Below are 15583 nucleotides of genomic sequence, written 5' to 3'. Positions count from 1 at the left end.
TTATACCTCGTGTTGATACAATAACAACGGTGACATACACAGCGCCAAGTTTATCACGGCGATAAACCAACATCACCGAGCACTTTTCATGGCATTACACTGCCACAGTCCGATCTGAACCTTCGCGTTTACGAAGAACAAGACACATAAATTACGGAACATTCTGAAAATTCTGGGTCGAGGGCGGGGCAGTGAAATGTGACGCCGGGCCCCCGACGCGGTGTGTGCCTCGAATAGTCCGCTCCAGCACCATTTTCCCAACGCACGTTTTGATTGGGATTTCTTTCTGTGCTAAATAGCAAAATGCTAATCTTGAACATTCCAGTAGTGGGTTGTTTTCAGAACTATCACAAAGTACAAGTACGGCGGCTCAGATATTACAAGCGCATGGAGAAATTCTAACCAGAGTGGGCGGCTAGTAGAGCTACTATCACTAGTAATCATTACGACCACGGAAAAAGGCTTCTCGTCGACAACAAAATAGACGCCGAGAAAACGAGACAAGAGCCACTAGTCGAGAGATTAACCAACGACACAAGCGGGGAATGAAGAAAACTCGCTCCCCATGGACAACTTCAAGATAACCTTGAAGAAGATAACCATAATAATGTTCCGGGTCACATGTGCATAATGCAACGCGAGTCAACCGTCAAACAAATGAAGTAGTAATGTAGAAATGAAAAAAAAGAAAGACTAAATTGCTGAATTAACGTGGTGGTTATACAGAACCCAAAAAATACAAATGAATACCTTCCAAATCTGCATCTGGAAGTCAGCTAGAGCAAAAGAACAGAATTCTTCCGGCTAAGCCCCGGCAGAATACTAAAAAAGTAAAATATGGTCAAGTCTTAGTTAAGAAATATTCAAACAACCATTTGTGTAACACAACAAAGAAAAGAAAAAAACACCAACATTGCAAAGAAAAGTAAACAAACCAGTTAGCCACCCACGTCTTTTGCCTCTACCCACCGACTTCTTCTCCGTCATTAAGTGTGTTCCGTTTTGTATTTATATCACGGAGCTTACTGCGAACGCTCCTGTTCATCGGCAATTGCCTGGAGTTGAGCGCGGACGTTGTCGTCAATCTCAAAGCCGCTAATGTCAATTTCATCGTCGTCCACAGCCTCTTCATTCTGCTCATGCGTATTCTCCTCATCATTATTTTCAAAGACAGAGACACCATTGATGTAAAGGTTAAGGAGAGTGGAGGCTATCTCGCCAACCGCAGAATCAGGGTCGTGAGTCAAGGCACTAGAGCTAGGATCAGCGTTGCCTTCAGCTTTTGAGCTCTCGGCGGCCAAAGCCTGCTTTCCAGCCTTGATAGAAGCGGCAGCAATGTTGTTGAAGATCTCGATGCGCTCCTCAATGGTAGCAGCTTCAACGGCAGCAGAAAAGGCTGCCTCGAACATGCTTGACAGGACATCAAAAGCGGCGAAGCCAGGTGAGCCAGGTAGAATTTCTCCAAAGGTGTTCATGAGAAGATCATCAATCTCGCTCATGGCTTCATCACTAAGAGCATCGGTAGCTATGGCCATCTTCTGTTCGTCAAGGTTGTTGCTGGTCTGGGCGTTGAAATCTTCCCGAGAACTGGACTCGATGACATCAACACCAATATCATCGGCTTTGGCGGCGGCAGCCTCTCTTCCAGCATCCACGGCATATCTGATGACCGCATCGAAGATCTGGCGGCGCTCTTCAATGTTGGGGGCTCTCAGGGCAGCAAAGTAAGCGTCGTCGAGCATCCGGTAGGCAGTCTGAAGAGCGTAGTTGCCAGGGGTGAAAACAAGGAGCTTACCAAACTCGGCCTCCAGCGTATTCACAAGCTTCTCATTGGTCTCTTGAGCAAGTTTGTCCACCTGATCGTACACCTCACTATCCACCAAGTTGATGGCAGCCAGATCCTCGCTTTCCTGGACAGTATCGGTCTCAGTGCCATCCTGATCTTCAGGTGACTTGGGGTCGGGAGAAGCGTGCGAAAGGGCAGCATCATTCATTTCCGTCTTAATATCATCACTAATCTTGTCGACAAGTTCGTTAAAGATACGGAAGCGTTCCGTAGTGGTTTCAGCAACCATGGCATAACCAAAGGCGCTAATGATCTGAAGGCCAATAGAATCAGTAGTGGCGCTGCTGGGGACTGCGTCAGCGGTGGCATAAGAAACTGCGTCGACTATCTCAGAGATTCTGTGAGTGGCAATCTCAGCAATTGTTTTAACCTCGTTGTAAAGGGCTGCGTCGGAGTTTAGGATAAGATCCTCAAAAACATCTTCATCGAATTCCGAGCCACCGTCGGAGATGAGCTCGTACTCTTCGTCTCCGTCTTCATCGACATCGGCATCAAAAACTTCAGGGTCCAGGGCATCGAAAAACTCGTCCTCTCCCTTTTCCTCCCCCTCTTCAAGGTCGAAGGGCGCGTCAAAGAATTCACTTGCCTCGGTGGCATCAACAGTGTTATCCTCAACAGGAGTGTTGGTAGTCGAAGCACCCCGAATCATAGTAGTAAAGCCACAGGGACTGTTGCAATGACTCCAGGTCGCGCTAGAGGCGGACTGGACAGCAGTGGGCTCCTGAGTAGTAGACACAGAAGTGGGGATGATGATGTTCAGACCCTGAGGCTCAGTCTCGTCGTCAAATGTGATCCAGTCACTGGGATTAGAAGATTCACTGGTTGGGAGGGTGGTGGTAGGGTTCTCGGAGAAAGTAGCGATCCAGGTGAGGTCCGCAGCTTCGGTTTTCTCGCCACCAACGTTGACCTCTCTCCAGGCCTGTCCTGTACCATCTGGTTGGTTCTCAGAAGCGTCTTCGGGCTGAGGGGCAACATTAAGATCTCCCAAAACAGCGCTCTCGGTGGGAGCAGGAGCATCGACCAAGGCACGGTTTTCCTCCCGCTGATCGCTGCTAGAGTCAAGGACGGGGCTGAGAGACTCTGGGAGCTCCTCAGCACCATGAGTAGGGGCAATTACATCGACCGAATGACTTTCTTTTAGCTGGTTGGGAGCCCATAGATTAAAAGGAACAAAGTCTGCGGTTCCGGTGGGAGCAGGCTGTTCGAGAGTGGTGGTCACGGCCATCTGGGGGACAACAGGGATGTTGGCATTGGTAGGCACAGAGGGCTGGCCAAAGTGCTGCTTGTTTCTGAGCTTTGACTTGAGCTTCTTGACCCGGCAAACGACTTTATTGCAGGTACGATCAGTCCAATCACTTACTAAACCGGCAGATGCAACGTTGATGGTAGCGGCGCCAACAAGGACCGTGGAAGGCTTCATTGTATAAATGGAGATGAAAGAAGATGAAATATAATGAGTGTTGGTGTGAGTGTGAGTATAAAAGAATGTGTGCGAGAGTTGTAATGAATGAGTGTAGTAGGGTTCTAAGTAAAGAGAGTGAGGTGGGAGTATGAGAAAAATGAGAGGGATGATGAGATGAGAGATGCAGAAGAAAAACTCCAACTTGACTGATCGAGATGATGATCATGTCCTTTATATCTCCTAGCCCGTCACTACTATCAGCAACTGATTCCGTGCCTGTACCACCTGTCTTGGCCCATGACATGTCATGAACAGCATGGGATGTGCAAATTCCACAACCCAAGTGCTTGGTTGTCACCAAAATATGGCCATCCCACATGCAAGAATATTTTTACATTACTGCCTTCCAAGGGCAGGCCGCCATGAAGCTCCAGCTCACAGCACATCATGCGGAACTTATGACTAGTAACCACCAACCCAAGCACATGAACGATCAAGCGGGAAAATGGTAATAAACTTGCCTCAAGGCCATCAGACCGGGCAGTTTGGCCCAGTTAGGGTTTTCCCCCCCTGAGCGGCTATGACCCACAGCTGTCACCTCCGCTGGCCTACCCCTACATTTTTAGACTCAGCACGGGTCATTGAGGCTCCAAATTCGGTGGCTTAACCGCCCCAAAAAAAACACCGGCAGGGGAGAGCTAGGCTAAGAGTTTGCCAGCAAAGTTCGCTAACGCAGCCGCGGTTTATGCGCCATGTTTTTTTTTTTTTTTTTTTTATTTCATGCCAGGATGTTGCCAAACACATGATTTCGAGAGCTCGAGCTTGCTCCAGGGTTCGGTCTCTCCAGGCCTCCTGTCCTGTGGCGACGTTATTTACAGGATGTTTCGGGGTTGCCATTTAAGTTGGAAAAGCTGCCGACGAGTCACTCGCTGGTAAACCCTTGTAGTGGCAGTTCATCAGGGTTGCTGTCAGCACCAGAACCGAATACATAACCATCTACGATGATATTTCTGAGAGTTAATACATGTGCGGAAAGAGAAAAAATGCAGCGCATCCTTGGGCTACAAAATGTTTTCGACTTACAAAGCAGCTTTATCCGACTAATACGTCATATCCTACCCTTGAGAGCGGGGAGAAGGGCGAGGGCTAAGAATTGTCAGAGACTCCCAAGCAGAACCATCCCAATGGACTATGTATAGTTATGTTATTTGACATTCGCTCTTTATGCCATGCACATGTCATCTTGAAAGCTCAAAATCCCACCAAACGTTGCGTTCTCAAGCCTAGACTGATGTCGAGTGGTACGTCATACTGCACAAAAAGATCCCATCTGTGTATAACATCTTTATAACAAAGTGCCGTGTTTTGTCAACAGACCGTGGGAGATGGGGTGGGCCTTGGAAGGAGATCTAGCTGAATCAAGCCATGGAAATCAATTTTTATGCTTTTACAAGAAGGCATATTGAAACCAAACGCTCGTATAACTCTCTCAATGCTGTCACTTGATACTTGTAAATTTGTTTCCTCCCAACGCTAGTTGACTTCCAGAAGACTGCAGACTGATGGAACCAGCCAAATATCGTATGTTTTTGTATTGGAAAGAGCCTCTTGCGCTCTGGCCGAGAGCCATGAGTCTCTCAAGTCGGCATTTTTGTCTAAGTGTGTCGGATAATTATGCATGACGCGCTAAATTTTGGGAGTAGTCCTGGGAACCATAGCCGGCTTAAAATACATCTTGGGCTCTGATATAGAGTTCCTGTACTTGATAGTTACATGTACTTGAAGACTTTTTCGCCGTCATGTGCAACATTAAGCCAATAGCAGTTGAGACTGCCTATGTATCTTCGGGATTTTCTTGTGCAGAGAAGTGGATTCCAGTTATGTAAACTTCCTCATGGTTTTTATCTTTCAGGTTTTATCCGTGAACTTTATGTAGCGTTTGTCATTAGGATGCTAATTATGAGAGGGCTGTACTATTTCGGATATGCCCACTTTCCAGTAGTTGTTGATTAGAAATGCTAGAATTGGTACTTCTAGATTTCTAACTTATGAGTAATCGTAAATAGGAAATGCACCGGCGACAAGCTGAGGTCCCACTTTCAAAGGACCTGATCATCTTCTGTAGTTCTCGAGAGTCTTGTAGAGACATATCGGACGTGGTCGGAATCGGTTAGGTATCACCGGCTAAAAGTCAGTCTTCCTGAGGTTGCTACTACATACGCAGGTCTCACACTTCAAGAAAATCATCATGGCAATTCTAAAGATTAACACTCCCCGAGAAGCAGTTGGTGAATAGTCTCAGACACATGAAATTGCCCCCAAAACCCATATCACACATGTCCTTCACAACCGGCCCTTGGCATGAAAAATGCAGCCCTAGAAGCTTAATTTTCTCCAAACATATCTCCCTGTCATATTACATACTACACATGGGTCATGGACATAACTACACATAACTTAACTGTAACAACAAAAAGCCTCTATTAATCATATTTAGACATCACACGTAAGTTTCTCCAATCTACCACCTATGCAGTAGCGGCGGCCATATCAGCGACAAGAGTGCCAGTAGAGGTCTGTGAGGGAGTGTCCGTAGCTTTTCCACCAAAGGGGATCTTGGAAGAAATGATGTTGGCTTGCTTTGCGTTGATGTAAGCAAGGGTGCGATCGCGCCAATCGGGACCTAGTTCCAGGGGATTGGCATCGGGAATAGGAGGAGGGCCCCTGAAGCGACTGCCCGATTTCTGTAGAAAGTTACTCATACTGCAGGGCTTCTGACCTTGCATCATGACAACGACGGTATCGCAGCCATTGTCATTCGTGATAGTTGTGACGGCTGCGGTAGGGTCGGCAGCAGGGGCGGTAGAGATAGCTACGCCAGTAGCTAGTACTTTAGTTCCAAAGCCAGATAGAGAGTTGCAACCCTGAGAGGCTCCAAGCCATTGGGTCTTAGTCGTGGGCATGGGACAGCTTGCGACGGTGGTGGAAGCAGCGTTGGTAGATGTAGGAAAAACAGTGACTACGGGGTTGTCGGCTCCCGGATCCGAGAGCTCTGAGTTCTGGCTATTGACTGAGTTTTGGCTGTCAATTGAGTTGGCGTTGTTGTGGGACGACTCTGGCGCGTCTCCCATATCCCCCTCGATACACTTAGGGGTCATGCAGGAGGGAAAACGCCAGCCAAAGGGAACAGCGGTGGTTAGTGACAAAGAACCGAGAAGGAGTGTAGCAGGCTTCATGGTGGTAGTATGAGGCGGAGAGATAAAGCTTTGAATAGAGATAGTATTGAGAGATAAGACGCGGTAGTTGGCGTGTAAAGATATATCAAGAAGCGGCCATGCAGGCGAGGGATGATGGAGAGAGATAGACAAGTTCCAGAAAACAAAGACTATGAGATCGCCATGCTTATATACTATCTAGATGACTGCCGGCAGCCGAAGTAGACCGAGCTCCATACCTAGAACACTGATGTTAGGGCTTGCCTGACAGCCCTGGATCCGGACACTTAGACCACAAAGCCAGTGCGATGATGGGATCCCCAAGTAGAGCGCAGGTACATGGAGGAAAACGGCCGATCGGGGGTCGATTGAAGAGGGATTGAAGCTCAAGGTAATTGACTTGGGGCCTGAAACCAAGAGGACTGACCTGTGCTTTGCGAGCTATACAATTGGAAAAAACTGCAGCCTTGGCTTGTCCATAGGACATGTAGGCAGCAAGGCATATTGGGCGAGAAAACACGTGGGTTGAGACTACAAGCCAAATAATTCTACCATTCCTAACATTGATGCAGAAGATTCAACAATTCCACGGGATTGATATCTCCTAGGTTAGTTTCAAATACGGTATCTTGGTAGTCGTGCGATGGAGCGGGAGTCTCGGCTGGGGCAGAGCAAAACTTGCCACCGCACTTAAACACTGTATACTCGCTGCAAACTCTGGCGCACACTCTGGACGGAGTTTCGGAGGCCTTGTTCCAGACACAGCCTACATGCATAGTCGCCTAGTTAGCAAGCACACGAGACGTTGGATCAGGAACTGGTATGTGCCTCCTATCTCACTACTTTGACAGCATCCTTCTAGAGAACTTTTGGACGATGCAAGTACTCTTTCGTCCTGCAGATAGCATTAAAGAATTGTCCGCAAGGAGAAGACCGAGACGGAGTTGGGATTGAACTGGGGCAGGATGAGCAGGGGCTGTAACAGCGGATATTGTTGAGCCACCGCCCCGTTAAAACTACCGCTGACAAACGCCATGTAAACAAAAAAAAAAATACCTAACAACAAACACGTCTAAAGCGGGACTAACAGGGAGACAAAGAGACTGGGCGGACTTCATCGGAGTTGTTGTGCGATGGCAAGTGTCGGAGTGTGTAAATTACCACTGCGCCAAACAACGAACATTCCTTGGACTTGCTTACATACTTTGTGGGCTTCTATCTTCCATTTTTTACGCTAGACTCTCATAAGCCGCTGTGCTGTATGCTAACTGGGTAACTTTGACCTTTGTGCAGGTGATCCCCACAGCGATAATTTGACAAGGGATGTGGGATGTGACGTCGTTTCCAGGGCGGAGGCGTTGTAACTTCGTTTCCTATTCTAGAAGTTCTAGAAGCGGATTACTAACAGGGAAGGTTACACAGTATGCAGTTGGGCGCAGGGCAATTGTCTATGTAGCCAGAGTTCGAGTTTGGGTACCTGCTTGAGAACGAATAAAAGTCATGGTTACTCATCAAGATCTGGTAGAGTTTTTCATTTGTCCGCAACACGTAAATCCGTCTTTTCGTTAGGCTCTTCACAACTACGAGGGCCAGATGGGGGTTTTGTTTGGGCTGATTATTCTTAGTTAAGCACAGATTCTTCCCAATCAGAAAAATAAAAGTGAACTTCAAGCAAGGAATAGTTGGTCAATCCAAAAATCAGCGGAGACCGTCCCCCAGGCATTTCTCGGTAACATGGACCAGTGTAAACTCCGACTCACGGAGCAACCCAAACCCCGATTTCCGCTTAAAAACGACAAACCCACAGTGATGGAAATCTAATCTTAAAGACTTTGAATGTTCCTCGATATTTCAAATAGATTTTCGTCGCGCCCAGTCCGTTTTTTTGGGCCTCCATAACTTATCAGCCAGATATGGTTCGAGACTGCCAGCTGAACTATCCTAGCGAACCGTGTATTAGCATAACAGGCAGCAACCGGAGGTCGGACATGAACCTGCTTCTAGTCTCCATTTCTTCATCAACCGTCCCATCTGGCAGTTTGGCGACAAGGATGGCGACGTTAAGTGTCGAGCTTAATCGAGATGACAGACCCGCTAACCGTGGGGCGGGACAAGACGACACCACGCTCGCAAGGAGATTGTGTTTGTTCTCTGCATAACCCGTCGAGCATTCAACAGCTATCATGCAAGTGACTGACTGGCTTGGCAGGAATGACTTGGCAGCGAGATAAAAGCTAGGCAGCCTACAATTCTGCGCAAGTATTACTTTTATAGAATCGCATAGTTACTTGTACTTTAACATGGATCTGAAGGCTAGCAGACCAAGTTGTGGCCGGTGCTCTACGAAATTCTTACTAACAAGAAGTGTTCACGCATATCCACCAACACAGGTTCCAACACAGCCGATGAGCACGTGGTGCTTTGTATTCACATGATGATTTGTAGAGCGCGATGGCTTGGCTAGCTCAGGTGAGCTTGGAAGCGAGAGCCGCCTTTTTTTCTTTTTTTTCTTTTTCTTCGAGGGGGCGCTTCTAGAACGTCACGGGGGCTAAAGTGAGAGAAAACTGTCAGTAGGATTCTGACCGGCAGCGGGATTGACAGAACGAGACAGGCCAGGACAAGGACCAAGCATAGGGAAGATAATCCAAGATGGAGTTGGGACCAAACAGGGTTAAGGCAAGGCTAGGGTTAGATAAACCATAGGGTTGATAATTGTCAGGGTTGATAAGGACGTTGATTGCAGCCACGTAGCCCAGCCACAGTGGCGCAGCTGACAGTGCCATATCGCATCTGACAGCTGTCAGGATAATTTGCGCGCTACAGAGGCTAGCCCACTGGTCGCGCCACTATTAGCCGCCAATAAAGCGGGCTTCCCAAAACAGGAGAGTCTACCGCGATCAAGACAATCGAGCGATGGGGCAATTTTGCTTCGGATTCTGCTAACAAGGAGGATGATGAAAAAGGCAAAACGAGCAGAGTCGCGAGACAAAAAAAAAAGGCAAGAACACCAATACGGGAGGACTCCTCAGGAGCCATGCAGCCACAAAAAGAAAAACTATGCCTGAAATTCCAGGCCGCTGCCACTGAGACTCCTTCACGCCAGTCACTCAATCCTCGCCCATCGCCTATTTCTCTCTTGGTGCCACATTCTGGCGACGATAGTTTGAGCTGCGTGTTGGCAAAGTGGCCCTGCGACCAGCCAGCGAAGCGATAGCAGAACATGGGCCAAAACAACATGAAAAAAATGCACTGCGCACTCGAGATTTGGAGGCTGTTGGAGACATTTTTGCAACGGGTGAGGCTGGCCTGTTAGTGCTGCGCCGATAATTTCAGGCAAAAAAGAAGCAAAAAAAAACCTCCACCAAGTTGCTGGCCATCCAATGTTTGCAGGTCAGCGAAAAATCCAAAATCCATCCACCAAAGCGACGCCCACGCCAGTCGAATTTGTCAAACACTTCCCCAGTTCCCTATTTTCTCAGTCCATTTTTTTCCCTCTCATTTCCGGATTTCCATCGTCTTCTTTAACCCTCTGGCCCATCTGCCCAGCACACCAGCAATTCTTCCCCTTTAATAATTTTCGCTTCACCTTTCTTTTACCATCACCAGAAAAGCATCGCGACCACCGCGCAATTCACCGCTGCCATCATCGCCGTCTCCATTATTTAATTTTCTCGTCGAATTCGCTTCCGATTTTTTCTTTCTATTCTTCTTTTTCGTTTGCTGCTCATCGCTAGGTATTTTTTGTCTCTGGCCTTGGCTGCTTGATACTGCCCCAAACATAACTGGCCGCCCTTTGTTTGCCCATCATAACAACGCTTTGGCAACACATAATCTTCTCGATTCTCACCTTCCACGCACATTCACTCACCCACGCCCACAATGGCCGCTGCTGCATCATCCAAACCTGCCGGTGGCAAGGTCACGCTCAAAGTGTCGCCAGAGAAACTCCGAGCCCTCCTCCACAGTCACGACAAGCCGCCGTCGCCGCTCCCCGACCTCAAGCCGGAGAGAGAACCGTCAAACCTGCACAATGTAGTCTTCATGAACGCTGCTGCTACAGACGCCGCTGCTGCTGCTGCCGCGTTAAATGGTGACGCTGCCGTGGTCGATTCGGCCACAGCAACGCCTGGCCAGCCCGGTACGCCATCTATGGCTCCCCCGGCCAAGAAAGGCGTCAAGCGGGCCGCTCCCGGCGCTAATGGCGAGCCGCGGGACCGGAAGAAGCCCGGCCCCAAGAAGAAGAAACTGTGAGTGTGCACACCAACCCGATCACTCCTTCCAATCTTGTTTATTAACCATTATATATGTAGTGATGATGGTGAGACTAGATCTGACCGTAGCCACAAACTCGGCCCCAAGGCAAACCAGGGCGCCATCAACGCCGGTCTACGTGCCCTTGATCGTTCCGGCAAGCCCTGCCGCAAATGGGTCCGGGGCAACTTTACTCTTAAGAGCTTCACCGGCGTGACCTGGGAAATCACCCGCTGGACCACTCCGGCTCAAGCCAAACCCGAGACCGGCAGCGCCGCCGACGCCTCAGCTACTGAACAGACCAACGGCGAAACATCAACAGAAGTCGTCGATACAACAAAGGCAAAAGGCAAGTCTGCCGCTACGACTGCCGTCAATGGCGTTGATCCTGCGACGCATGCGCCCGCGGCCGCTGTCGCTGCCGCTGTCCCTGTGACGCCGTCAGGAGATAAAAAGCCTGCTAGCGAAAGTAAGACCGAGAACCAGGACGTTGAGATGCAGGATGCGTCGAGTTCTGTGCCCAGCATGGCGACGAATTCGCCACTGCCACAGGCCATTGCTGCCGCTTGATGTTCAGGACAGGGCGCGCTGTTTCAGTGTCAATTCATTTTCCTGTTTGTTTTTGATTTTCTTCGCTCCGCTTCAATCCCTGATACGCCAGTCTCCTGTTCTGCCGAAAGCGTGCTCCCCCCCCCCTTCACCCTTTTTTTCTTCGTTTCTTTTTGTGCACGGCTACTTTAGAGAGCTAGCCGTCATCTTCGTTCATTCTGTCTCTTTTTATTTTTTTACTTGTCCCTACCTTTCCATATGTCTAGCAGCGGCGTTTTGAATTAGTCTTGGCTTATGTCGTCAGCCATTATTTCCGGCATGGTTAGTTGGTGGTCCTTGTGTGTTTTTTTCTTGTATTCGAGGGGCTGGCCTTTGGAATTTACATATTCTCCCTGTTATTATCTGCACCAGTTGGTGCAGCCCTACCATAGAGTTCTCAATATTTTCTTCTGCATCCTTTAGGGGAAGCCTTGAGTCTGTGTCCTGGCCCTGTAATTAGCTGCGAGGTTGATCTCAGTCTTTGTTGACGTAAACACCGCTGTAGCTGCACGAGTACACAGCGCTAGCACAGACCAAAGCCACAGCCACAGCGTAATATCTCTGATTTTTTACAGTCCTAACGAGCCTAATATCTCAGGGCCGTCGTCCAAAAGTCTCAGGACCGAGGCAACTGAGTCCATCTCCCAACGTCCGTTACGCGTGAAGTTGGCTGTGCGGTTTGCGGCGATTGGCTGCAGCTAGCGCGTCACGTGACGTGGCGAAACACAGAAAAAGGCGAAAATGTGGTGTAAGAGCGTGCAGCTGGTACCTGAAAGTCAGGCGGCAATATGACGTTATATGGTGTGTTATTCGAGGACTCCGAACCGACTGGCGGTCACGGGGCTGGCGACTGCCGGAGACTGGTGCTTGAGGAGGGCCTTGGGGGCGCGGTGTGTAGTTGAACACGACAAAAATGCGCCTGGGGGCTTTGGGACGGTGCAGCCTTGTTTCGTGCATTTTCTGGGATCTCTGCCTGATGTTTTTGGTGTGCTCAACCGCCTAGCTGGCCAGAAAAATGACGCCGAGGACATTCGTTGCTGTGGATCCAGCACAAAGCTTAATCCAGGCTAGCCCGTTTGTGTGTCTTTTTTGGGCTCTGTAGACAACAGTGCTATCTGCAGGCAAGATAAAAGTGGGTCTTGTGCTCCAGCCAACGGGAAGGATTTCCCCAGCTTTACTCGCTGACCGCCGGCAGTTGTCAGACAGCATACTGCCAGCTGCCAGAAGTGCCTGCACTCCCCCGCGTCTGGTTTAGGCCCAGGACGGCCCAGGGAAGCTTGAAGCTCGGAGCCGGCAGCTCGGGATGGAGCCCCACTAGACTCTCAGGAATTTGCCGGCTCTCACAGAGACTGCCAGTCCGGCAAGGCCTCCTGCAGTCCGTATCCCGAGTTCTTCGGGGCTGCTCCTCACGTGGTTTTGCTGCTCAAAGTACTACCTCTTTTGCTCCTATGGTCACGGGACTGCCCCATGAGGCAAGGCTGAACGCAGGCTAAAAGACGCTGGGCGCTGCATGCGAATCTGGCAGGTGACGAATTGGCGTTGTGCGACTATTTCGGTTGGCTTATCTGCTGGAGCTTCTTCTTCCTGACTTTTGTTTCCTTCTTCTTTTTTTGTCGACTTTTTTACGCCTCTTCCACCGTTGCCAGTACTTTGCTCGACTCAGCAAAAATACCCCTATCGCCCATAGCTGCTTGATGAGGTCTTCCCGGGCTCCCTGTAAACATCCCCATCTTCCACTCTTGTCTCTGCCTCCACGATCCCCGGCTCCCTCTCGCTCGTAATGTCCAGCGGTCCGCGCGATCGTGACTCGGCCCGACGCAATTTTCTCACCCACAACTCCTCCACCTCCCACAGCGTCCTCAGCCAGCTCTTCCTCAACACTGGAGACGTCCAGGCCGCCCAGCAGAGCCAGGCTAGTCGCGAAAACTACATCCAACGCATGATTTCGTCTCACGCCCGGCTGCAGCCGCCTGGCACGGCCAGCCGACGACTCCTCGACACCGACTCGTCGCGCTCAGGCTCCAACACGCCCTCCATGTCATACGCCCTTGACATCTTCCGGTCCTTGGGCGAAACTGTCGATACCCCCGACGTCCCGCCCCGCTCTTTTATCCCGTCGTATCTCAAGGGCTCGGCCTACGCCAAGAAACTGGAGGCCAGCTCTGCCGACCCAAAACAGCCCTCGGCCCCTGCTCTGGCCGCCCAGTCTTACCCCACAAAGTCCGACCCCGCCTCCGCTAGTGCAAAGGTGGCTCCGCTTCCAACCCACTGGAACGAGGACGACAAACACGCCAGCATTGAAGTATCCGATGACGGTCTGCATTTGTCCCATGTCGGCACCAAGCAGCAAAACGAAAACGAGACCTCGGGCATTCGCGCCAATTGCCCAGTGACGAAAGAAGTCGGCATTTACTACTACGAAGTCAAGATCCACCAGAGCAAAGCCAGCGAGTAAGACCTCCCCTCCTACCAGCCCCACCGCTCCGAGGAGACTAACTCCGGTGTCTCCTGCAGAAACAAGATCGGCGTCGGGTTTGTCACTAAAAAGACCAGCCTGAGTAAGCCTCCAGGCTGGGAAGCAGGCTCATACGGCTACCATGGCGACGATGGAGGCAAGTTCAGTGGCTCGCTTCACGGAGGCCCCTACCACACCAAGTTTTCTGCCAACGACATCATAGGATGCGGCGTCAACTTTTACACAAACGAGGTCTTCTTCACCATGAACGGCCAGGCCCTTGGTACGTGGCCCCGAACTCGCCATTGCCGGCGGCACTGTCCGCTGCGCCTGACTAACACCTGCTAGGCGCTGCTTTCCACAACGTAACAGGGCCTTTGTATCCTGGTGTCGGCATTCAAAATCCAGGCGATAGTGTTAGCGCCAACTTTGGAGCCACACATTTCGTCTTTGACATTGATTCCATGGTCAAGGTACGCCTACACTTGAAGCTTACTCTATCTTTTGTAATCTCTTGCTAACTGGTGGAAAAAAATACACATAGGCCCAGAAAGCCAATATCCAGAACACCATCAAGAAAACACCCATTAATGCGCTGCATCCCACAAGATCAGAATCAACCTTCATGCAAGCCCTCGTCATGCAGGTGTTGGAGCACGATGGCCATGTCGAAACGGCGCGGGCCTTTGCAAAGGAGATTCACAAGGAACAAGAGGCCTTGTCTATCGGCTCAGGCGCTTCCGTGCGAGATATCGTGGTGGAGGACGATCAAAACACAACAAACAGACAATGTAAGTTGTTCCCTTGTAACTATCACAGGGCACCAAAACCACTATACTAACCAGCCCTCCCGCACTTAGCAATTCGCCAGGCCGTCTTGGGCGGTGACATGGACCAAGCAGAGGAGCTGATCCGTCTACATTACCCAGCTTTATTAGACACAAACAAAGAGGTTCTCTTCCGTATGCAGTGCCAGCGCTTTGTCGAAATGGTGCGCCAAAATACGTGCGCCCGAATGAAGCTCGAGGCCCGCAGCGCCAAAGCCAGCAGTTCGCCATACATGGACATTGACACATCCAGCTCCGAGTACGACGAGGACCGCGACGCCGAAGACGAATTATGCTTCAACGAGGCCAGCCTGGACACCCTGACAAAAGAGGAAATTGACCAGCTCGAGGACAAGACCATGGCGTATGGGCGTGAGATTTACCAGCTATATTCCGACGATCCGCCCACTGAGATTTCGGCCACGCTCAATGAGATATGGCCGATGATGGCGTATCCGAACCCGCTCAAGGAGCAAAAGTTCCGGCACCTGTTTGATCGACGTGCGCGCATGTCTGTAGCTGAGGAGTTCAACTCTGCCATCTTGGGTAAGCCTTTTTTTTTCTACTTTTCTATTTTCTTTTTGTCTGTTACTCTGTCATACAGACTCTACAACTTACTCTTACTAACCTTCTGGTCTGCCCCTACAGAACACCTCGGTAAGTCGTCCCGGCCAGCTCTCGAGGCCGCCTATGCTACTACCGCCGTCCTGCTTGAAGACCTACGCATTGAGTCAGCCCAGATGGCCTTTGTGGCGGTAGAGGACTGTGTTGGCATGGTCATGAAGAACAACAAGGTGTAATGTAATGCGCGTCACTCGCTCTCTGAGGAGTAGAGTGAACAGAGGACCTTTTTTGGGGAAGGATTTGCGTTGCTAATACGCAAGCAAAAGACTTGTGTGAGCCGAACGGGCAGAGAACGCAGTGTGTCTTCGTATTTGTTGTCTACTGTTTTGTTTTATGATGGATGTGTTGGGTTACGGCTCTGTTTTGATTGTTCTT

At 50.0% G+C, this 15583-nt stretch overlaps 4 protein-coding genes across 4 annotated transcripts; 2 read left to right on the top strand and 2 right to left on the bottom strand.

The window, feature by feature from the left end:
* Window positions 1-1022: 1022 nt before the first annotated feature.
* On the bottom strand, window positions 1023-3266 carry BROUX77_003308 (uncharacterized protein; the record flags this gene model as incomplete). Its single annotated transcript, XM_073747946.1, has 1 exon — window positions 1023-3266. One exon carries the CDS (start codon window positions 3264-3266, stop codon window positions 1023-1025), a length of 2244 nt encoding a protein of 747 aa, XP_073605733.1.
* A 2510-nt stretch (window positions 3267-5776) lies between these two features.
* BROUX77_003307 (uncharacterized protein) lies at window positions 5777-6484 on the bottom strand (the record flags this gene model as incomplete). The annotated part of the gene is made up of 1 exon (XM_073747944.1): window positions 5777-6484. One exon carries the CDS (start codon window positions 6482-6484, stop codon window positions 5777-5779), a length of 708 nt encoding a protein of 235 aa, XP_073605732.1.
* Window positions 6485-10342: 3858 nt separating this feature from the next.
* BROUX77_003306 (uncharacterized protein) lies at window positions 10343-11284 on the top strand (the record flags this gene model as incomplete). Its single annotated transcript, XM_073747943.1, has 2 exons — window positions 10343-10710; window positions 10774-11284. 2 exons carry the CDS (start codon window positions 10343-10345, stop codon window positions 11282-11284), a joined length of 879 nt encoding a protein of 292 aa, XP_073605731.1.
* A 1798-nt stretch (window positions 11285-13082) lies between these two features.
* On the top strand, window positions 13083-15384 carry BROUX77_003305 (uncharacterized protein; the record flags this gene model as incomplete). Its single annotated transcript, XM_073747942.1, has 6 exons — window positions 13083-13753; window positions 13817-14040; window positions 14106-14230; window positions 14302-14548; window positions 14618-15130; window positions 15233-15384. The coding sequence occupies 6 exons, from the start codon at window positions 13083-13085 to the stop codon at window positions 15382-15384; spliced, it is 1932 nt and encodes a 643-aa protein (XP_073605730.1).
* Between the last annotated feature and the right edge of the window lie 199 nt (window positions 15385-15583).

The sequence above is a fragment of the Berkeleyomyces rouxiae genome, assembly GCF_048999995.1.
Source record: "Berkeleyomyces rouxiae strain 22BRR77 chromosome Unknown BrBRR77_ptg000003l, whole genome shotgun sequence".
Lineage (NCBI taxonomy): Eukaryota > Fungi > Ascomycota > Sordariomycetes > Microascales > Ceratocystidaceae > Berkeleyomyces > Berkeleyomyces rouxiae.
The sequence above is the reverse complement of the archived record's forward strand: the minus strand, read 5'-3'. Positions and strand labels throughout refer to the sequence as shown.